At 45.7% G+C, this 25016-nt stretch overlaps 1 protein-coding gene across 6 annotated transcripts in view; it reads right to left on the bottom strand.

The window, feature by feature from the left end:
• Positions 1–25016, bottom strand: part of CACNB1 (calcium voltage-gated channel auxiliary subunit beta 1) — a 142395-nt gene that overhangs the window by 97497 nt on the left and 19882 nt on the right. The window contains exon 1 of one of the 6 annotated variants that reach the window (XM_077459701.1): positions 22345–22496. The exons of 4 other annotated variants lie outside the window; for them this stretch is intronic. In XM_077459701.1, the coding sequence (XP_077315827.1) occupies positions 22345–22419 (75 nt within the window). In that variant the 5' untranslated portion in view covers positions 22420–22496. Of the gene's footprint in view, positions 1–22344; positions 22497–25016 lie in introns of those variants that run through there. One more of the 6 variants, XM_077459706.1, reaches the window with a different exon arrangement.

Below are 25016 nucleotides of genomic sequence, written 5' to 3'. Positions count from 1 at the left end.
TTTATTTTGATGATCATGGCTTACAGCTAGTGAAAACCCACAATTCTGTATCTCAGAAAATTAGAATATTACATAAGACCAATAAAAAAAATGATTTTTAATACAGAAATATTGGCTTACTGAAAAGTATGTCCATGTACAGTATAGTATGCACTCAATACTTGGTCGGGGCTCCTTTTACATGAATTACTGCATCAATGTGGCGTGGCACGGAGGCGATAAGCCTGTGGCACTGCTGAGGTGTTATGGAAGCCCAGGTTGCTTTGATAGCAGCCTTCAGCTCATCTGCATTGTTGGGTCATGTGTCTCTCATCTTCCTCTTGACAATACCCCGCAGATTATCTGTGGGGTTTAGGTCAGGCGAGTTTGCTGGCCAGTCAAGCACAGTGATACCATGATCATTAAACCAGGCATTGGTACTTTTGGCAGTGTGGGCAGGTGCCAGGTCCTGCTGGAAAATGAAATCAGCATCTCCATAAAGCTGGTCAGCAGAGGAAAGCATGAAATTCTAGACATGTGCATTCGTTTTCGTCTGAATGCATTTTCGTCCGAATTTCAGCTATTTTCGTTTTCGTTTTGACAAACGATAACGAAAGCACAAAATCCGAAAAACGAAAGATCCGACATAAATAAATGCTTTATTTTCGTTTTCATTGTTACAACAGTTCGATATAGAATAGGAGATTCGACATGACTCTGAGGCCGCGTACACACACGCGGACTGTTCGCCCAACTTTGTCCGTCCAACAGTTTCGGCAAACAGTCCGCTCAAAATTAGCATGGACGGACATGGCCACACACGACGAACGAACAGTTTGCTGAAACCGTGCGCGATGACGTGAACGGCACGTACGACGGGACGAAAAATACGACGTCCTATACACTGCATTATAGCTTTCGGTGTGTAAATCCTTTCTGAGCATGCGCGGAACTTTGTTTGACGAACAAGCCTACACACGAGTGGACTGTTCGCTGAAACAAGGTTTCAGCGGACAGTTTTTCGGAAATTCCGAAAAACCTTGTCCGTCCAACTGTCCGCTGAAACTGTCCGCTGAAAGCCCACACACGAGCGGACTGTCCGCCCAAACACTGTTCAGCGGACAAAGTTGGGCGAACAGTCCGCCCGTGTGTACGCGGCCTGACAATAACACTGTCTATAGAACCTGTGGTCGAATGTGCCTAACCTTACCTCTATTAGTCCAAGATTATATAGAGAAAATATTCGACAGAGAAAAAAGATTTGACAGAGAGAAAAGATTCTGCAAGTTACTGTCCTAAAAAGTGTTTGGGGACCCGGGTCCTGCCCCAGGGGACATGTATCAATGCAAAAAAAAGTTTTAAAAACGGACGTTTTTTCAGGAGCAGTGATTTTAATAATGATTAAAGTGAAACAATAAAAGTGTAATATTCCTTTAAATTTCGTAGGGGGGGGGGGGTTGTCTATAGTATGCCTGTGAAGGGGCTCATGTTTCTGGTGCTTAGAACTGTCCCTGCACAAAGTGTCATTTATGCAGGAAAAAAAGTCCTTTAAAATCACTCGCAGCTATTATGAATTGTCGGCTCCCGTAATACAGAGAACACTCATTGAAAGTCATTGATAAAAATAAATAAATAAATAAATAAATAAAAAAGCGTGGGGGTCCCCCAAATTCAATTACCAGGCCCTTCAGGTCTGGTATGGATATTAAGGGGAACCCTGCCTCAAATTTAAGAAAAAATTTGACGTGGGGTTCCCCCTAAATATCCATAACCAGACCCTTCAGGTCTGGTATGGATATTAAGGGGAACCCTGCGTCAAATTTAAAAAAAAATTGACATGGGGGTCCCCCTAAAAATCCATACCAGACCCTTTATCCGAGCACGCAACCTGGCAGGCCGCAGGAAAAGAGGGGGGGACGAGAGAGCGGCCCCCCTCCCTCCTGAACCGTACCAGGCCACATGCCCTCAACATTGGGAGGATGCTTTGGGGGTCTGTGACCCCTCAAAGCACCTTGTCCCCATGTTGATGAGGACAAGGGCCTCATCCCCACAACCGTGGCCGGTGGTTGTGGAGGTCTGCGGGCGGGGGGCTTATCAGAATCTGGAAGCCCCCTTTAACAAGGGGACCCCCAGATCCCGGCCCCCCCTGTTTGAAATGGTAAGGGGGTACAAAAGTACCCCTACCATTTCACAAAGAAAGTGTAAAAAATTGTTAAATAAGACAAACACACTTTTGAAAAATTCCTTTATTAAAAATAAAAAAAATAAAAAAAAGATTCCAGCGGCGGTAATCCACTCTTGCTATCCAGCGACAGACGGTCATCTCTCCAGCGATGGCTCATCTCATCCAGCGCAGCGAATACATCCTTCTTCTGTCTCCGCAGAGGAGACACTGCAAGGATTCCGGCGGCCTGACGTTTCTTATATACGGAGGGCGGGGCCACCCGTCACCTGACCCCGCCCCCCTCTGACGCAAGGGGAAACCCGGGGTTCCCTGTGACGTATGGGTGACCCCGCCCCCCTCTGATGTAACGGAAACCTGCCTGTGTTACATCAGAGGGGTGTGGGGTCACCCATACGTCACAGGGAACCCCGGGTTTCCCCTTGCGTCAGAGGGGGGCGGGGTCAGGTGACGGGTGGCCCCACCCTCCGTATATAAGAAACGTCAGGCCGCCGGAATGCCTGCAGTGTCTCCTCCACGGAGACAGAAGAAGGATGTATTCACTGCGCTGGATGAGATGAGCCATCGCTGGAGAGATGACCGTCCGTCGCTGGATAGCAAGAGTGGATTACCGCCGCTGGAATCTTTTTTTAATTTTTTTTATTTTTAATAAAGGAATTTTTCAAAAGTGTGTTTGTCTTATTTAACAATTTTTTACACTTTCTTTGTGAAATGGTAGGGGTACTTTTGTACCCCCTTACCATTTCAAACAGGGGGGGGCCGGGATCTGGGGGTCCCCTTGTTAAAGGGGGCTTCCAGATTCTGATAAGCCCCCCGCCCGCAGACCTCCACAACCACCGGCCACGGTTGTGGGGATGAGGCCCTTGTCCTCATCAACATGGGGACAAGGTGCTTTGAGGGGTCACAGACCCCCGAAGCATCCTCCCAATGTTGAGGGCATGTGGCCTGGTACGGTTCAGGAGGGAGGGGGGGGGCGCTCTCTCGTCCCCCCCTCTTTTCCTGTGGCCTGCCAGGTTGCGTGCTCGGATAAAGGGTCTGGTATGGATTTTTAGGGGGACCCCCACGTCAATTTTTTTTTAAATTTGATGCGGGGTTCCCCTTAATATCCATACCAGACCTGAAGGGTCTGGTTATGGATATTTAGGGGGAACCCCACGTCAAATCTTTTCTTAAATTTGAGGCAGGGTTCCCCTTAATATCCATACCAGACCTGAAGGGCCTGGTAATTGAATTTGGGGGACCCCCACGTTTTTTTTTTAATTTTTTTTTTTTTTTTATCAATGACTTTCAATGAGTGTTCTCTGTATTACGGGAGCCGACAATTCATAATAGCTGCGAGTGATTTTAAAGGACTTTTTTTCCTGCATAAATGACACTTTGTGCAGGGACAGTTCTAAGCACCAGAAACATGCGCCCCTTCACAAGCATACTATAGACAACCCCCCCTACGAAATTTAAAGGAATATTACACTTTTATTGTTTCACTTTAATCATTATTAAAATCACTGCTCCTGAAAAAACGGCCGTTTTTAAAACTTTTTTTTGCATTGATCCATGTCCCCTGGGGCAGGACCCGGGTCCCCAAACGCTTTTTAGGACAGTAACTTGCAAATTAGTCTTTAAAATTAGCACTTTAGATTTTGAATGTTGGAGTCCCATAGACTTTAACAGGGGTTCTAAAGTATGCTATATACTAGCTCCGTCGAATCTTCTTTATACATTCGACAGACACCATAAGCCTTCAAAGACAGATTCGACCGTAATTCATGTGGATTTTCGGACGAATGCAATTTTTGAACGAAAAACGAAATAAATAAAAACGAATTTCGGGAGTAACTAAATAAATAAAGTTTTCAGACGAAAACGAAATTCCGAAACAAAATATTTTACTCTGCACATGTCTATGAAATTCTCTAGAATGTCCTGGTAGAGCACTACGCTGACTTTGGACTTGATAAAACACAGTGGACCAACATCAGCAGATGACATGGCTGCCCAAATCATCACTGACTGTGGAAACTTCACACACTTCAAACTTCATGCAAGACTCTCCACTCTTCCTCCAGACTCTGGGACCTTGATTTCCAAATGAAATGCAATATTTACTTTCATCTGAAAAAAGGACTTTCTCCTTAACCCAGGTAAGACGCTTCTGATGTCTCTGGATCAGGAGTGGCTTGACACAAGGAATGCAACAGCTAGTGCTCATGTCCTGGATATGTCTGTGTGTGGTGGCCTTTGAAGCACTAACACCAGCCGTAGTCCACTCCTTATGAATCTCCCCCAAATTCTTGAATGGCCTTTGCTTCACAGTCCTCTCAAGGCTGTGGTTATCCCTGTTGCTTGTGCACCTTTTTCTACTACACTTTTTCCTTCCACTCAACTTTCCATTACTATGCTTGGATACAGCACTATGTGAACAGCCAGCTTCTTTAGCAATAACCTTCTGTGACTTACCCTCCTTGTGGAGGGTGTCAATAAGTCAGCAGTCTTCCCCATGATTGTGTAACCTACTGAACCAGACTGAGAGACCATTTAAAAGTTCAGGAAACCCTTATGCCGCGTACACACGGTCGGAAATTCGGCCAGCAAAAGACCGATGTGAGCTTTTGGTCTGAAAATGCGATCGTGTGTATGCTCCATCTGACTTTTTCTGGCCAAATTCCGGCCAGCAAAAGATTGAGAGCATGTTCTCAATGTTTCGGCCGGAAAAAGTTCCTATCCGAACGTGTGTTTGTGTGTATGCAATTCCGACACGCAAAAACTCACGCATGCTCAGATTGATCTACGAGATGGAAGCTATTGACTACTGGCTATTGAACTTCCTTTTCTAGTCCCGTTGTACGTGTTGTACATCACCACGTTCTTGATGGTCGGAATATGGTGTGACCGTGTGTATACAATACAGCTTGAGCGAAATCCTGTCGGAATTCCATTGTGAAAACCATCAGAGCTTTTTCGACCAAAATTATGATCGTGTGTAGGCGGCATTACAGGTGCTTTGAGTTAATTAGGTGATTAGAGTGCGACATTATGAGTCTACAATATTCAACTTTTCTGAGATACTGAATTTTGGGTTTTCACTAGCTTTAAGCCATAATCATCAAAAGTAAAAGAAAGAAATGCTTGAAATATATCACTCTGTGTGTAATGAATCTATATAAAATATGAGTTTCACTTTCTAAACTGAATTGCTGAAATAAATTAACTTTTTGATGATATACTAATTTTTTTGAGATGAACTTGTACTAGATTGCTTCATCTGCTCATACGCTGTGTCTTTTACAAAGGTCTTTTACTTCAGCTGTGCTACATTATGAAGAATACAACAGACCCTGTCTTTTTTTTTCTTCTCTTTTCTTTCCATCAACTGACCCTCTGTAGGTCTTTTGTTTTTATCCCAATATATGAAGTCACAAGACAACAATGGGTATGCGGTATTCAACATTTTGGAACATGTCCTGGTCTAGAGTCATGATTTATTCTGATGTCCTCTATAATACCATATGTCTTCTATTGATAGATGTATGATACGAATACAGCTTTCTCTGTCTAAACCCCTGAAAAAAAGGCGTTTAAGACAGAAACGTTGGGTACACGAGAGACGTTACAAGTATTTATTGTATACAGTGATCTATTCACAGCACTCTTCTGTCTCTGCAGAGACAATTTTTGTTGTATTGTATTATTCTTGTAATATATTTATACTTCTTTTAATATTGGTGTTCTTGTCAACTTTAAAGTCCCGTCCCATTAAGGGGGTCTTTTTTCCGTGTTACCATTGGGATGTGGTGACAGGACACCTGGTCCTGTTGATGGTGGGACCTCTTACAACAGCAAAAGTGAGACTTTCCAGCCCTTATGAAGAGAGCTGCAGTAGGCAAATTTTGTGTAACATCTGTTCATACACTTCTCACAGTTTGCTGTCTCTTATCTTTCTTTCACACCCTCTTCTTGGTTTATACAAACATAATTTCTTACTCACCCTCACCATCTGCTGGCAGGTATCCAGTACTGCATCACCACTTTGGGTCTAATCTGTTTGCCCTGAGAGCTATTAGAAGACGTTTATTTTTATTCTTATACAGGTTTTATATAGCGCCAACAATTTGCTCAGCGCTTTACAACATGAGGACAGACATTACAGTTACATTACAATTTGGTACAAGAGGAATCAGAGGGCCCTGCTCGTTAGAGCTTACAATCTAAAAAGGAAGGGGCAATTGATATAAAAGGTAATAGCTGTGGGGGGATGAGCTGATGTAGGAAGTAAAACAGTGTTAGTTAGAAGCAGGATAGGCTTCTTTGAAGAGAGGGGTTTTCAGGGATCGTCTAAAGATGGATAGATTAGGGGACAGTCGGACAGATTGGGGTAGAGAGTTCCAAAGGATGGGAGAGGCTCTGGAGAAATCCTGGAGGCGAGCATGGGAGGACGTGACAAGGGAGCTAGAGAGCAGGAGGTCTTGAGATGACCGAAGAGAGCGGCTTGGTTGGTTTAGCGGTTAAGCCCATTGGTTTTTCTTGGTAGTTGAAATATACGTTTTAAGTAGACTAACCTATTAAAACCAATCTATATATTATTTTATAAAAAGTGGAACACTGAGGAATAAAATGCTTTCGCTACCTCAAGCCCAAAATTAAAGTACTACAGCTACTGCAGATTCAAGGGGAGTTCCAACCTTTTTTAACCACTTCAATACATGGCACTTCTACGCCTGTGAAATGGTATGTTAATTCGCATAGTGAAATGTCTACTCTGGATTTCTGTTATTTTTCAATAAAGCTTTTTCTAATTAAAAAAAATGGACATACTTGAATGGATTTTTTTTTAGAACCAAAGTTTAGTGTCCTTTTAAGCTCCAGACTGTGTAGCACAACTCCATTTTAAATACAGCTCCAGAAACACAGCACCAGCTCTGCTCCAGATCCAAATAATGTTAATAACTCCACTTCAGATCTAGACAACAGAGCTAGCTTGTCATCCCTAGACTGTTCCCTCTTTCAGAGCCAAATGGCTCTGTCTCTAATTTCTCATTAAATATCCTTCCCTTAGCTCAGACTACTGCATTTGTTGTTTTTAATTGCTAATATAACAGGAAATTAGTGGTAATAAAACACACAGTAAGTTAAAATCATGTGTCAAACACAAGGCCTGCGGGCCGATTCCGGACCCTCACACCATTTTAATGTGGCCCCCAACACCTCTCATGCAGCTGCGACAACCCCCCCCTCCCCCTCCACATCTATACTCCCACCTCCAGACAGCTGCAGAGAGGAGGACAGAACTCCTCCGCCAGATCCTGCACTTCCTGTGCAGCCGCCAAGAGTCTAGTCTCTGCCCCCCATCTCAGCAGTTGGCAGCAGACAGGAGGATAGAACTCCTCCTACAGATCCTGTGCCTCTCTTTGCAGCCACAGCACCCCTTCATTTGTGCCTCTCCTGGTCTAAGCATTCAGTTGACTTCGGCAGCTGAATCCAGTCCTCCTCCAGACTCTGCACATCCTGTTTCCCAGCTCCCCCACCAGCTTCTTCTCAGCAGCAACACAAGGTAAGGGGTGAACTGTGATGTCGGGGAGGGTGGGGACTCTTCTGATGGTGAGGGGCTCTTGACATCTGATACAAGGAAGGGAAACCATAATACTGATGAAACCCAAAATGAAATGGAATTTGGCACCCCTGGTTTAAATATTCATTCTTCTACTTAATTTTCCATCATTGTTTGCATGATCAAGGGGTTTTGCATGATCATCGCCTAAATATTCTGTGCTAAAAGATGTCCCTATTTCCCACCATCCAAGGTTGAAATGTTCTTGCAGTGGAGTGATTTCTTTCATCTTGACATCACAAAACAGTAATCATTTCCCACACTTACATTTATTTATTTTTTCATTTTAGATCTACATGCAAACCTGCCAGACAAGGCTCTCTGTAATCTCCCTGTTCTTGTGCATTTCCTTTTAGTAATTAGGCCAACTGTATACACAGGCAGACACATTTCCTGAACATGTATCAGCTTTAGCTAGTGCAACACAGCAAAATCACACCCAAGCAGCATGCCAACTGTGCACCATAGCTTCCTCAGCACCATCTGTAAGGAAAGTTTACGGAGCCAATGTTCAGTGACATCATTTGTGCTTGTTAGTCATGCTAAACTGAACATAGGGTGTAGTGTCGGTCTGTTTTGTTGCAGCAGCCTTTGTGCCTGATGGCTCCCTCCCCTTTAGGTGCTCTCTTTGTTTTAGCAAGGCGCAACCTGTATAACAGCGATGTGCATTTGTGCATACACATACACCCCAACCATCCTGAATTCTGTGGGACTGTCCCAGGATTTCAACACAATCCCGCAATTCCATGGATCTGGACCATGACTTGGCGCCAAGTACTTAACCACTTCAATTCCAGGCACTTAGACACCTTCCTGCGTAAGCCAATGTTCAGCTTTCAGCGCTGTCCCAATTTGAATGACAATTGCGCGGTCATACAACGCTGTACCCAAACAAATTTTCCTTTGTTCTCACAAATAGAGCTTTCTTTTGGTGGTATTTGATCACCTCTGCGGTTTTTATTTTTTTGCGCAACCAATAAAAAAAAAGACCCAAAATTTTGAAAAAAAAAAAGTTTTTCTTTGTTTCTGTTAAATTTTTTTGTAAATAAGTAAGTTTTCTTCTTCAATGGTGGGCACTGATAAGGCGGCACTGATGGGCACCAATGAGGTGGCACTGGTAAGCGGCACTGATGAGCACTCATAGGCGGCACTGATGGGTGGCACAGATGGGCACTCATGGGCACTGATAAGTGGCATTGCTGGGCATCACTGATATCACATGTTATATAATGGTGCCAGTCAGTGCCCATTTGTGGGCACTGACTGGCCCAGATTGGGCATAATTTGCACATGTGGATGACCATGAGGTACATATCTGGCCATCCACGTTACCCCCTTCCCTGGTGGTCCTGGCGGCTTCCCTGGTGGTCTAGTGTGGGCATCTGAGGGGGGGCTAAACAATCAGCGCAGACCCTCACTGTGTCTGTCAGACGCAAGTTAGGAAAAGCCGATCAACGGCCTTTCTTGTTGACATTATGATCAGCCGTGATTGGACACAGCTGATCACATGGTAAAGAGCCTCCGCCGGAGGCTGTTTACCAAGATCGGAGTGTTAGACTGACACACCGCACCACCGATCGCCGCAATGCACACCCCCAAGGGAGCGCCGCGGCTGTTATCCTGAAGGACGTCATATGACACCTAGTCAGGATAATTGAACCACCGCCTGCCTGTCATTTTGCTGTAGGCCGGGCGGAAAGTGGTTAAACACGCACCCAGCTTCAGTTCATTATTTCCTCCCACTGAATGCCCACAGTGAATGTTTTTTCCTTTTTTTTCACTGTATATTAGAGCTGCACGATTCTGGCTAAATTGAGAATCTTTTTTTGTTTAGAATAAAGATCACGATTCTCGTGGTGTAACATCTTCTTTCACATTATACAAAAAAAAATAAAAAATTGGGCTAACTTTGCTGTTTTTTTTTTAAAAATAGTGCATTTTTTTTTTAAATTGCGTTTGAAAAACCGCTGTGCAAATACGGTGTGACATAAAATATTGCAACAACCACCATTTAATTCTCTAGGGTCTCATAAAAAAAATATATATCATGTTTGGGTGATCCAAGTAATTTTCTAGCAGAAAATAATGATTTTTACTTGTAAGCAACAAATGTCAGAAAAGGTTTGGTCTTTAAATGGTTAAACTTCCCTCATCTACACGCCAGAGTTCTTTCCTTTGATAAAAGAATGAAAAGATACTTTGTTTCTACTTATTCTGTGTGCTGTAATAAAACTTGGGAGGCTGCCTGGATTTTTTTTTTCAAGCTGTGAGAACTCTCTGCACTTGTTAGAAAGATCATGATATGCTGTTTTGAAGATCGGGAAAGGAAAAAGGTCGCGATTGCAATTGTTAGCGATTAATCGTTTATTTTTCCTGCCACCAACCATGACGCTAGACATTTTTTCCTGCAATTAACCACCAACATAGGGCATTTTTTCCTCCCACTGACTACAAACACCAGGCATTTTTTCTTCTTCCCACGGACGCCATGTCATTTTTTTCTCTCTACCAACTTCTAAATCAGGAAATTCTTCATACCATGGACACCAACGACATGTGCAACCCCCGTCCCCTTCGTGTTCACTGTTCAGTGTCAGAAACAACTATATATTTGCTTTCTATATGATGCCCACCACCTGCAGTTGGTTCTTTTGTGGTTATTGTTTTAATCTTTTTTTTCTGGTTTATCCTTTTTTTTTCCTGCTATGTTACAGTGCGAGTAAACTCCCTTGTATGATTTTTACCTATAGATAAGCCTACAATAAGACTTACCTATAGATAATGCTGTATCCTGGCCTTGGCCGACAAGGCCCAGACCTAGGGCAGCACTTTGCAGGGGGGCAGTGTCCCCGTCCGCTTGCGCTACACTTTTAGTGTAGCGCCAGTCTTATCGGGCGGACTAGGCTGAGAGGCAAATTAGTCTAGCGCCCCCATAAAGAGGCCGCACTGTTCCCGGTATGCAGGTGGCCAGCATTCCACAACTGTGGGGGGGGGGGGGGCAATTCTAATTTTGACTGTCCTATCAGAACTCCAGAACTATAGGTAACGCTTTTTTTTTCATTTTGGATAGAGTAAGGGAGGGTTATAGCCCCTGTCAGTTTATTTTTTACCATCCCTGTCCCATTGCAGAGATTTCCCTTCACTTCCTGCCCCATAGCCAAACAGGAAATGAGAGGAAATCTATGAAAATCAAGGGAATCCATAACCCCCCCCCCCCCATCCCTCAGAACTAGTCTCCCCACTCAAAAATTTCAGGGCAGGTCTTAAACAGCAAGGGGTGTGGCCTTAACAGGAAGGGGTGGGTTATATTTCAATTAGGGGGTACATGAGTTTAGTCAGGCCTAGGGCAGCACAAAACCTAAATACACTACTGCCTATATAGGTACAGTAAATATCTCCTAAATGTGCATAGTTTAGGATTTATTTCGTTTAGATGCAGCCTGTGACATCACCGCCACATGCGCTCTGAAGGAACATCATACCAGTGCCATTTCTTTTGGGCCATGCCGTAAACAGTGACACCATCGCCGGCTCCACCATTTATATCATCAGCCTGTAAGGAAGACCAGGTTAAGATGGAAGCGCTTTCGACGGTAACAGTGCCCCACTGGAGGGCTTTTTTTTTTTAAAGTAAAGTCTGCCCGTACCTTTTTTTTTTAAATGCAGTTTACGACCACTTTAAGTAAAAGAAGTAGGAGTTTGGGGGGGGGGGGGGGGGGGGGCAAATCTGGTTTTATTTTGATAGGGCCTTTTTTCTTATTTTGGGTACGCAGTGCAAAGCTACCCTTTGTTTGCAGCACATCAACGTATACTTAGGTGGAAGTAAAGCACCACATATTTATTCTCCCTATTGGTAGTGGGGGGGGGGTATGGGGGGGTTATCAGGTTCTACAGAACAAAGCAGTGGTTGGGCAGCACCATCTAGAGCAGTGGTTCTCAACTCCTGTCCTCAGGACCCACCAACAGGCCAGATTTTATGTATTACCTTGGGGAGATGCAGACTAGAATACTGCAATCACTGAGCAGCACATTATATCACCTGTGATGTATTTCAGTTATCTTACAAACCTGGCCTGTTAGTGGGTCCTTAGAACAGGAGTTGAGAACCACTGATCTAGAGAAAGGGCACATTTTGCCTTTACTATCTCATAGTGGCTATAGCCACAGCAGACGCAAAAGGTAGTTGAATGGCTGATAAAGCCTTTCTCTTCTTCCTCCCAGGCACAAAGCAGCCAGTTGTCTGCAACTGCTCCCAATGCACCCTCTCCTTTCTCCTCCTCGTTTACCAATCCCTCTGTAATCCTCCGCAAAAACTACCAATATGAAGTTGGCGGAATTATTTGATCACAATATCACTGACTTGCTGCAGGGGAGTGATTTTAGCCTTGCACAAGCAATCCTGTTTTTTGATGGGGTGACGGAAGATAGCGCCAGGACCACAGAAGGTGGTGACATCAGGCAGGGACCAACAAGAGGTATTGATGTTCCAGCAACTGGAGCTTACTGGCAAGTAGGCCCAAACGATGAGAAGGGGGTGGAAGATGAGGTGGCAGCCAGTCCATGGGTGCCACCGAATGAAGAGGAGGAAAATTCTGAAGTAGACACAGAACAGCAGCTAGCAAGGATTTTGATCAGCGGCAGCTTGCAGAAGGCTAGAGGACACAGCCTTCCTAATCTATCAGTGGTTTGTGATCCTACTCTATCCAGGACTGGTCCAAAGAGCTCTGCAGCGCAGGACTTTTTTAAACGTATATTCTGTTGACGGCACCATTGTGATCTGCAGCTTCTGGGTGCATTGTATCAATATATATAATAATAATAATATAAACAATATATATACATCGGGGCACGCTGGTTCAATCTTTCTGGCAGCTAGAAAAGATGCGGGACAGGGCACACTGCTGGAGATAGTTGTGTCGCCAAGCGTCTTGTACATTGGTGATGGTGCAGTCACTTAAAGCCTATCCTCCTCACTGGCCTCAGCCTCCATTCTCTCCCAAGTGCCTCCCAATTCTTTCTCCCACTGATGCCAATGAGGGGCGCAGGAATTCTTCCTCCCACTGATGCCAATGCTCAAAGAGGGGGATTCTCCCTGCCACTATCAGATGTTGGAGTGGATTTAGTCTTTCCGCTGGCCACGAATGCAGGGACATTTTGTTTCCTCTGGTTGAACAAAAATGCCAGAATTTTTTTTTCCTGTCACTAACCAGCAAACAGCATTGTTACATACTGCTGACCTTTGTACTCTGTATGTTGTGCTACATGTTATACTTTGAATTCTATAAGCTTTGTTGTACATTACATACTCTTGACTGCTGCACTGTATATGCTTACTTTTAAATTCAGTAGTCCCAACTGCTTCATACTAGTGGCTTTGCTATAGATTACATACTCCTGAGCAAGCTGTTTGTTTAAACAGCTGCTGCTTGCTACGTGAACTACTTTAAAGCGGTTGTATGCCCAACCACCCCCCCCCCCCCAGAAAAACCTGTAAGCCAAAGGCATAATGAGCTAGTATGCAATGCATACTAGCTTATTATGAAATACTTACCTTAGAACGAAGCCCCCACAAGGCCACCCAGTCACCGCTGAGGGAGCCAACATGTTCCCTCTGCATTTCTTCCGGGTTCGCGGCTCCGGCGTTGTGAGTGGCTATATATTAGTTTGTAGACACTATATCTTTTTTATTTTTTTTCTACCAAAGACATGTAGCAGGCACGACGAGTGGGCCACACAGCGAGATGTAAGCAGCGACCATTGTCTGGACAGGGTTATCACAGACCCACTGTCACCATTTACCTCCCGCTGTGCAGCCATACCTGTGCCTCCTCTCCTGGATCTCCCCACCGATGATGTCATTCTATCAGCAGGACCAGGAGCAGGAGGAGCTGGAGATACAGAGCAGGTAATCACCTGTAATGTCTACCCTAATGTTGTAAAGCGCTGCGTAAACTGTCGGCGCTATGTAAATCCTGTATAATAATAATAATAATCACCTGCTTGTTATTATGATAAGTTTGGCAGCTACCGCCCTCCATCCAGATCTGCAGCTCCCTGCCCTGCAGCAGTGGCCCGTAATGCAGGGCATCCAGCCACGAATCTACATTCGGGGCTGGCAAACGGGCGGATTCCAATTGTTTTTTTGTTTTTTTTAATAGAAGCACATGATTAGAGGCTCTAATTGGCTTCAAAAAAGGGTTGCACCCCGAGCCCACCCAGTTGTGTGACAATAGCGAATTCATATTCGCTATTGCCTTCCCGATTCTCATCAGAAAGCGGGCTCTAAGTCCCGTCACCCTATTGACCGTGAGGAGAAGTGATCCTATTGGCCGCCGAGAAGGAGGAGGGAGGAGATGCAGGGGAAGCACCAGGAGGAGGAGACGCTGCCTGCCGCCCAGAGGAAGTGCTGCCCGCGACCTAGATGGGGTAAGTGCGGGGCTGGTGACTGACCAAACGGGGAGGGGGGTGGTGCCTGTGTGACCTGACTGACTGTCGGGATGGATTGTTTGCTGCCCCCCTGAAAACATATACCACCAGCTGCCACTGCTGCCCTGCTAATAAGATGACATCGTCGGTTGGGCGGGAGAGCCAGGAGAGGACATGCTGTGGGGCACTGCGATTAGGGAGAAAGGGGGGCATGACTGCAAGGGGCAGTTTGATGGGGGGTGGGAAGGGGACTGCACTGTAATGGGGCACTGTAATCATTACAGTACAGTGCAGTCCCCTTCACATCACAGCCCCCCCCCCCCCCCTTTACATTACAGTGCAGTCACGTTTACATTGCAGTGTCCCTTTGCAGTGCAGTCCCCTTCGCATTACAGCTCCCCTTACAATGCAGTCCATGTTACGTGAATGTAAAGAGGACCGCACTGTGATGTAAAGGAGCACTGTGATGTAGGGGGACTGTGATGTGAAGGGGAACTGAGGACACTGTGGGACTGCTTTTAAGGGGGACAGACTCCATGAATTGTGGTGCATGGTGAAAAGTGTTGAGTACATTGTGAAGAAAAGTACTGTGTTCTCAGTGTGCTGGAGTGTATGCTGTGCTATATGTTTATAGTGCATACTGCAGTGTGTACCTAACATTGTCCATGATGCATCCACGATGCAGAGTGCTGAATGCAGTGGAACACATTGTGTTAAGAGTATTAGGGTAGACCATGCTACATGCCAATCGTATTGAAGAGCATGCTGCAGTGTGCTGAGGGTAACAGAGGGCATGTTGCTGCAAGTATACAGTATATGGCTGGAGGAGATGTTCTACTGATGCTGTGGGTGGGCAATTATGAGTCAGACTTCAGGATTCAGAGTACCTCAAAAGGGCCTACAGAAATGACCATTACATTAAGCAACATTTTTAAAAACTGCACATTTTTACCCACTGGGGCCCTTTGACTGCATAGTTAATTTTGTTAAAAAGGTGTAAACTGGACTCAGACCATATCTTGACATACAAACAATTCAATTATGTATTAAAATTGTATATTTGGACCTTAAGAGATTCTTTGACACTTGGGCATAAGAACATCCTTAGCCCTTGTACACACGGTCGGAGATTCCGACGGAATGTGTCCTATTGGACAGTTTTGTCGGATAATCCGACTGTGTTTGGTATGCATCGGACTGTTTCCGTCGGAATATCCGTCGGACCCAATTTTCCAACTTGTTGGAAATATTTTCCGACAAACTGGTCTGATCGGACATACTCCGATCATGTGTAGAGAATTCCGATCGGACAAAGTGTCACGCATGCTCAGATCAAATTCCTACACCAAAGCTATTGGCTACTAGCCTGAACGTAGTCCCGTCGTAACGAAATAACGTCATCACGTTCTGAACGATCGGATTTTCCGACAACTTGGTCCGACCGTGTGTATGCAACAGTTTTGGACACAATCCGTCAGACAAAATCCAACGGATTTGGTTGGCAGAATGTCCGACCGTGTGTACAAGGGCTTAGAATGAAATTCCTTTCTCACCTACTGTATTTACTACAAACTCTCCCTATCACTCTCTCATACAATTGTTTTTTGTTTTCAAAAGTTTTAATTGAGATAAAGAAGGTATAACACTTGAAAGCATAAGCGCGGTCGCAGCCGCTTCGATAAACATAGGGATAGAACAACATATCCATTAGAAGTGTAACACGTAAGATATAGGAGATAATATAGTATAACTTTATGATTATCTCTTGTCAGTGGGAGAATGGTGGAGACCTATGCCGCCTTTGAGGTTAGGGATTGCGAGTCTAGAGTTGCTCAGTCTTGGGTGTACCATGCCCCAAATAAAATCTGTGCAAGCTTTTTTGGTATGTTGAGAAAAATATTGACAGGAGTTTTTTCATTATTATTATACCATTATATTTTATATTAGTGGGATATAATTTGTCGAACATAAGTCTGTGAGGGAAAATGGTAGTTGTATATCTAGGTATGTGATCATATGTGTATTCCACTTAAACAGGAAATTTTATTGTCATTGTTGGCGGATGTCTAAGGGTAGTGTGATGTTCAGGGAGTTGGATTTCCTGAAACTGATTTGTAGGTTTGTTAGGAACTTAGAGTCGAAGTCTTTGAGTAGGTTTGGGATTGTTGTGAGCGGCTCTTTAAGAAACAAGAGGCTATCGTCCGCACAGGTGGCTAATTTGTACGTATGGTGGTCTATTTCTAGTCCCTTAATGTCTGGGTTTGCTCTAATGCGCCTAAGTAGTGGTTCAAGGGTAAGGACGAATATCAGTGGGGATAGGGGGCATCCCTGACGTGTCCCGTTCGAGATGGAGAAGGCGTCCAACAGGTGGCTGTTTACTCAGACTCTTGCTAGGATTAGAATAAAGCGTGAGTATAAAGTTTAGCATTTGGTAGGAGAGCCCTATGGCTTCTAGTGCTTCCATCATATAGTCCCAGGTAAGTATGACCTCAGGCGCGTTCGCATGCTCCACGTGCAGAGCCCGCCAGGAAGTCGGCGCTAATCACAGGCAGTGAGACATTGCCCCAAAGCGCGGCTGCAGAGATCGGGCAATGTCTCACTGCCTGTGATTAGCGGCGACTTTCTGGTGGGCTCTGCACATGGAGCATGCGAATACGCCTGAGCTCATCCCTAGTCCCAGGCCACCCTGTTGAACTTCTCCTCCGCATCGAAGGAAAGGAAAAACCCTTGGCGATGGTTGGCTGTGAGTCAGTGGTGAATATTAATGGCCTTAAGTGTGTTGTCCCTTGCTTCCCTGCCTGGAATGAAACCGACTTGGTCAAGACAAACCAGTTGGGGAAGCAGGGGGAGAAGGCGTTTGGCTAGAATTTTGGCAAACCGCTTAAGTTCCACATTCAGTAGCGATATTGGTCTATAGTTGGTGACCAGGGAGGAATATTTTCCTGGTTTCGTAATAACCACAATGTGGGGTGTCATTAGGTCCCGCAGAGGTTCTGACAGTGATGCAAAAGAGTTAAAAGACGATATAAAGAAGGGGGTGAGGAGCTCTAAGTAGGTCTTATAATACCCTACTGTCAGACCGTCAGGTCCCGGACTTTTTCCAGGTTTCATTAGTTTCAGTGCCAATGCAGCTTCTTCACTTGTTAGGGGGGCCTGCTAAATCTTGGGCCAGGGTGTTTGAGATTGGGGCAGAGATGTACTGTGTCAGGAAGTCAGTGATTAGTTGGTTTCTAGATGTAGTTTTGTTCGCCGGGTCTTCGTGGGTTAGATTATCCAGGAGTTTGGTTCTAGTGCGAAGAAGGATTTGTAAGGTATCTAATGCTTGGGTGCGTTTATGTGCGCGCTCCAGCTTTTGTATCTGGGTTGTGAGTGTTGTGATATGTCTTTGTCTCTCTCTCTTTTGTCTTGCTGCAATTAGCTGGTCCCACATTTGTGGGCTTCTCAAGTAGTTTAGATTGGGGAGGTGTATGTGGGTTTATTTTCCATTAAGAATTATTTAATGCCATGTTTGACCACTTCTGCAACAGAAAGTTCAGAGAGCAGCGAGGGGTGTAGTCTCCAGGATTGTGGGTTCATTAACTAAGGTTGCCATTAGAGAGTAATGCAGCACGAAGAGGTTAATGAACTGCCACTACACTAGTGGCAGTGTTTATAATGAATCCCTTCATGCTGCATTACTGGCCAGTGGCAGTGTTTATTAACCCCTTCATGCTGCATTACGGGGGGGGGGTGCAATTAAGGGGTTAATTAACATTGCCATTGGCCACTAATGCAGCATAAAGGGGTTAAATAACACCACCTTTAGCCACTAAAAGCTACAGTTTTCACCCTGGACACCAGATGACCGTGTCCCAGACCAGATGAGCTCTTAAAGCCAGCACCCATTGTGGAGGGGGACCGCAGGAATGCACTCGGAACATGAAGCGGTGAAACCCTTTCTTTGTGGATTATTTAAACTGGACTGCCTATATATCTGTCATGGTATACTTCTGTTTAAATAAAGAAATAAAAGGACTGTATATTTGGTGCATAGGCATCACTAGCCATCAGCACTCGGGAGTATGTGCCCAGGTACCCCAGGTATCCTGCTGGGTGCCTTAGGCGTAGCAACACCCAGTCTTCTTGCAGCCACTATGGCAGAGTGACATAAGCCTCTATTTAACTGAACTCACACTGACAAAAAACATAAGAGGGCACTTCACCACTGACCACCAACATAAGGTGCATTTTACCATCATAATATGCACTTCACCACTGACTAAGTAAATGAGCACGTCTCAGAGTGACCACCAATGTAACAGGACACTTCACAACTAACCACTACTATAAGGGGGCACTTCACCGCTGACCAACAATGGGAAGGGGGCACTTCACCGCTGACCAACAACGGGAAGGGGGCACTTCACCGCTGACCAACAACGGGAAGGGGGCACTTCACCGCTGACCAACAACGGGAAGGGGGCACTTCACCGCTGACCAACAACGGGAAGGGGGCACTTCACCGCTGACCAACAACGGGAAGGGGGCACTTCACCACTGACCAACAATGTAAGTGGGTACTTCACCACTGACCAACAATGTAAGTGGGTACTTCACCACTGACCAACAATTTGAGGGGACACTTCACTACTGACCAACAATGTAAGGGGGCACTTCACCACTGACTGACAATGTAAAGGGGCTAAGCAGCTTCTCTTTCTTTGATGTGCCCATCGGTGCCCCGGGTCTTGCGCAATCCTAGCAAGCTCCTGATTTAGCAGTTTACTAGAAAATCAGCTGTGTGCCAGTGTGAGACCTGTGTCTGTACCTACGTCCACCAATTGTTATCATTACTGACATAGGACGCAAACAGAAAAAGGTCCTGTTGGGTTTTACAGCTTTACTGCAGACTCATTACTTCTGTTCCCATAATAATATGGGTGACATTAATGCCCATTAACAAATCCATCATAGAACAAATCACCCATAACCAAGAACAAGATGTTTTAAGCTGCCTTATGAATAGTTTGCTTTTAAGCTGAAACCTTTTGAGCAGGGTGCTTTCTGCTCCTGTGTGAAGTGCTCATGTGAGGTATGGAGATAACCATGTTGTATGCCCAGGGGGTGCCCAAACTTTTGAAGAGTGAGGGCCACTTAAAAGGTAACACCACTCTTGTGGGGGGGGGGGGGGGGGGGGATAGCAAATAAAGAAAGATTAATATAGTATATACAATTGCAACTCATGTCATATTGTAATTGGATTTAAATAAAAATGACCTTTCCTTTCCAGTCTGCAGCTCTGTAACTTTATGTAACATGCAATATGGCTTCCTGGAGGTGTTCTGAATGTATACAGAACGCCCCCCCTCCCCCCCCCCCCCCCGAAACATTATTTCCTGCTTGTGTGATTGGGTCACTGATTTTTACCAGAAGCCCGACTAGATACAAGTCAGATTTCAGGCATGAAAAAAAAAAAATGTGATTTTTGGTGAGACACTCCCAATTGGAAATCATGTCTAAAGGGATGCAGACCCTGACGTTTTCCTCAGAGCCCTGCAGGTGCAGCAGCTGATTCATAATTATGAAACCACTCCCATACAGATTCACTTTCCACATGGACACAGACAAACACACAGGGATTTCTTCAGAATCACAAAATGTAGGATTCTGCAACACAGTTTGTTCCTTGTAATGTACATAGATCACCCATGGGGAATGTTTTTTTTTTTTTTCAACAAAAGTGGAATTACTCTTCAAGTGACTTGGAAACTGGCCACAGGCCACAATGAGCGGAGCGGGCGGATGACAGGTCCATGTCCACCCTGCATAGGCAAAGCGAACACGGACGCGTGGTCCGCTCTACTCTATGGACTCTGCAATCTCATCCACCCAGGCGGAAGAGGAGAGATCCTCATCTTTTTTTTTTTTTTTGCGGGTTGGATTGGAGGTAGGTGGGTGTAAGCAAACACAAGTCCATTTACATCTGCCGCTCCACAGAGGTGAATGGAGGGTCTGATAGGGTCTGCCTAAAAAAAGATGGACAAGCATGTGAAAGGGGCCCAAGGCTGCACTGCCGTTTACCTTTCAGAAAGCGCACCAAACCCACAGCTAACAACAGAAGTCTATGGCTCAGTGCAGGTAAGTGCACCTGCGGATCAGTTTGAAAGCAGCCCAATAACCACTGCAGAACAGATATGCCCATATATACACTGATTTCAGTAATAAACTGACCTTTAAAAGGAGAAGTACAGGCAAAGCTCGTTTGGCTGTACTTCTCCTGTGGATCACAAGAGTGAAGTTCGTTCTGCCCTCCTGTGACCCGTTTTCAGCAGACAGCGGGCTGAAGCCTGGACCTCAGAGAGCCTGAGCTGGTTGCATCCGCCTCCTCTCACTCCAAGGGAGCGTGAAGGGGCAGAGCAGAGAGCGGTGACTGACAGTCACTGGCTCTCCGCTCACAGAGCTCTGATAACCGAGCGATCAGCAGAGCCGGTGGGGGACAGATGCAGCATCAGGCCAATGTTGCAACCACTTAGGCAAGTATGATTAATGAAAAAAAAAAGCCCAACTACTCTTTTAATAACAGTCTTCCCAGGGCAGGCCCAAGACATTGTGCTGCCTGGGTCCAAGAATTAAATGCTGCGGTAGCACCCCCCCCCCCCACACACACACACAAAAAAAATCACGCCCCATCAAAAGCCCTTCACATCCATTATTTTATTTGATCATGATTAACACAAAAATTCAATTTATGAAGTCAGATTTACATTCAATAGCACCTTGTCTATATGCAAAATTATATGGCATACCATTATGTTAAATTCCAAGGGGCAGCTAGGGCAGTATAGGGGCAGGATAGGGTAGTATATAGAAAGACTAGGGTAGTATAGGGGCAGGCTAAGGTAGTATATGGAAAAGCCAGGGGTAGTATATGGACAAGCCAGGGGTAGTATATGGACAAGCCAGGGGTAGTATATGGACAAACCAGGGGTAGTATATGGACAAGCCAGGGGTAGTATAGGGGCAGGCTAGGGTGGATTATAGACAGGCTAGGGTGGATTATAGACAGGCTAGGGTGGTATAGGGGTGGGCTAGGGTAATATACAGACAGGCTAGGGTAGTATACGGACAGGCTGAGGCTAGGGTAGTGTATAGACAGGCTAGGGTATTTAATAGACAAGCTTGGGCAGTATAGGGGTGGGCTAGGGTAGTATAGGGGCAGGCAGAGTGGCCAGAGGGGGAGTTGTCATCATGACATACAAAACTGCTGAAAAAAAAAATCTTGGTCGTCAATATGCTGGGTAAATAGAAGAGAAAGAGAGGCGGTCATGGTTGAATTTGCTGCCCCTCTCAAAGTGCTGCCTGGGTCGTATGGTAGGGCCGGCCCTGAGTCTTCCTTTCAGGTATTGTTGGCGGTTTCTGTACCAGGTGGAGCGCATTTGGTATCGCTCCGCCTGTAACAATAGCCAGTGCTATACAGGAAGCATTTCCTTATGTGGCTCTGCTCCACAGCCGCTTGCTTCCTCTACCGCCAGCTCCATTGACAACACTGATGCTCTAGGATGGTGGGTTGGCAAACCCACCATTTGGGCTTACCGACCCGCCATCCCAGAGCAGGAGGTCGTGGGCCACATCAGAGGGCTCCACCAGTTGGGCACCCCTATTGTAGCCCTTACTCTCACCTGGTAGACATTGAGGAAGATGTTCCTGATATAGAAATCAATTACAATAAAACAAGAGCAGGAACAATTTATCAATATTACATCATTTGATGAGAAATTCAGATGTCACAATATAAAAAAGCCATAATAATGTACGTCAGCCCTAAACATGATCTACTCTGGTAGACCTCTGGTGAAAAGGTTGTGCAATTCACTTTAACTACTTGCACCACATGGCTACTATTCTGATCCTATACAGCCATTACAGTACACTGGCAAGGCTGAGATAAATAAGGAAACCCTAAATATAACCCCATAAAGCACCTACACTCCCAGGAAAGACGAACCCCAACATGCCTTCTGCAAGGTGGAGGATGGCATGGAGAGGGAAAAACTGGAGGATGACAGCACAGCGTACATGTACAGAGGCCAACTTTATACTCAGACTGATAAGATTTCACTAGACAGATAAACACAGAAAAGACACTGAAGGTAAAGACACAAAAAGTTCTCACCAAGACGAGACGTGGGACTTTGGGTGTGGAGTCCATGATGGTGGCAGCTCCGGTGAGAGGCTCTGGAGCAGACATTCTGCTCCTCTCCTCCGAGAGGTCTCTCCAGAGCCTCCGGCTCGTGTTACACAAATCCTGCAGCCTTTGCAACCTGACAGGGTATATTTAGCACTGTATGGGGCAGAGAGGAGCAAGGGGGCTGACATGTCACCGGCTAGAAGGAGATAGGATATACCAGGGAGGAACCGGCATAGGAAATCTCATTCCTACAATACAAGGTTATATGGAGAGGAGCCTTCAATTCTATTTACAAATACTGTCATGTTTATCCAACACTATAGCTTCTAATACATAGACAGCAGGACACCTACCTCTCCTCTTAGCCAGGAGGACACCTACCTCTCCTCTTATCCAGCAGGGCACTTACCTCTCCTCTTAGCCAGGAGGACACCTACCTCTCCTCTTATCCAGCAGGGCACCTACCTCTCATCTTAGCCAGGAGGACACCTACCTCTCCTCTTATCCAGCAGGGCACCTACCTCTCCTCTTAGTCAGCAGGTCACCTACCTCTCCTCTTAGTCAGCAGGGCACCTACCTCTTCTCTTAGCCAGGAGGACACCTACCTCTCCTCTTAGTCAGCAGGTCACCTACCTCTCCTCTTAGCCAGGAGGACACCTACCTCTCCTCTTATCCAGCAGGGCACCTACCTCTCCTCTTAGTCAGCAGGGCACCTACCTCTTCTCTTAGCCAGGAGGACACCTACCTCTCCTCTTATCCAGCAGGGCACCTACCTCTCCTCTTAGTCAGCAGGGCACCTACCTCTCCTCTTATCCAGGTGTACACCTACCTATCCTCTTAGCCAGCAGGACACCTACCTCTCCTATTAGCCAGAAGGACACCTACCTCTCCTCTTAGTCAGCAGGGCACCTACCTCTCCTTTTAGTCAGCAGGGCACCTACCTCTCCTCTTAGCCAGCAGGACACCTACCTCTCCTCTTAGCCAGCAGAACACCTACCTCTCACCTCCTTCTATTATACAGACAGCGGGACACCTACCTCTCCTCTTAACCAGAAGGACACCTACCTCTCTCCTCTTAGTCAGCAGGGCACCTACCTCTCACCTCCTTCTATTATACAGACAGCAGGACACCTACCTCTCCTCTTAGTCAGCAGGGCACCTACCTCTCCTCTTAGCCAGAAGGAAATCTACCTCTCCTCTTTGTCAGCAGGGCACCTACCTCTCACCTCCCTCTATTATACAGACAGAGCGGGACACCTACCTCTCCTCTTAGTCAGCAGGGCACCTACCTCTCCTCTTAGCCAGCAAGACACCTACCTCTCCTCTTAGCCAGCAAGACACCTACCTCTTCCCTCCCTCTATTATACAGACAGCAGGACACCTACCTCTCACCTTCCCCTAATATACTGTACAGGACAGACAAGGACACTTACCTCTCACCTTCCTCTATTATACAGAACCAGGACACCTACCTCTCACCTTCCCCAAATATACAGGACAGAGAGCAGGGCACCTACCTCTTACCATGTCCTAATATACGGGACAGACAGCAGGACACCTACCTTTCACCTTGTCCTAATATACAGGACAGACAAGGGCACCTACCTCTCACCTTGTCCTAATATACAGGACAGACAGCAGGACACCTACCTTTCACCTTGTCCTAATATACAGGACAGACAAGGGCACCTACCTCTAACCTTGTCCTAGTATATAGGACAGACAAGGGCACCTACCTCTCACCTTGTCCTAATATACAGGACAGACAGCAGGACACCTACCTCTCACCTTCCCCAAATATACAGGAAGGACAGCAGGACACCTACCTCTTACCTTCCCCAAATATACAGGACAGACGGCGGGGCACCTACCTCTCACCTTCCCCAAATATACAGGACAGACAGCAGGACACCTACCTCTCATCTTGTCCTAATATACAGACAGAAGCATGCCGAATATCACCTCCTCGTAATACACAGACAGAAGCACACCAACCTCTCATATTATCCTAATACACAGACTGAAGCACACCTACCTCTCACCTTCCTAATATACAGTACAGACAGCAGGGCCCCTAGCTCTCAATTCCCTCTGTTATACAGACAGCAGGACACCTACCTCTCACCTCCCTCTATTACACAAACAGCAGGACACCTACCTCCCACATTCCTAATATACAGTACAGACAGCAGGGCACCTACCTCTTACCTCCCTCTATTATACAGACATCATGACACCTACCTTTCACTTCAATCTATTAAACAGACAGCAGGACACCTACCTTTCACCTTCCTCTATTATACAGACAGCAGGGCACCTACCTCTCATCCCCCCCTAATATACAGGACAGACAGCAGGACACTTACCTCTCACCTTAATACAGTCCTAATACACAGACAGAAGCACACCTACCTTTCACCTTCCTAATATACAGTACAGACAGCAAGGCACCTACCTCTTACCTCCCTCTATTATATTGACATCATAACACCCACCCTTTATCTCCCTCTATTATACAGACAGACAAGGACATCTACCTCTCACCTCCCTCTAATATACAGTTCAGACAGCAGGGCACCTACCTATCACCTCCCTCTAATATAGAGTGCAGACAGTAGGGCACCTACCTCTCACTTCCCTCTATTATACAGTCTGTG

Source organism: Lithobates pipiens, unplaced genomic scaffold (assembly GCF_037356315.1).
Source record: "Lithobates pipiens isolate NorthernLeopardFrog02 unplaced genomic scaffold, aLitPip1_a1.2 Scaffold_28, whole genome shotgun sequence".
Taxonomy (NCBI): domain Eukaryota; kingdom Metazoa; phylum Chordata; class Amphibia; order Anura; family Ranidae; genus Lithobates; species Lithobates pipiens.
This window is presented reverse-complemented; position numbering and strand designations above follow the sequence as displayed.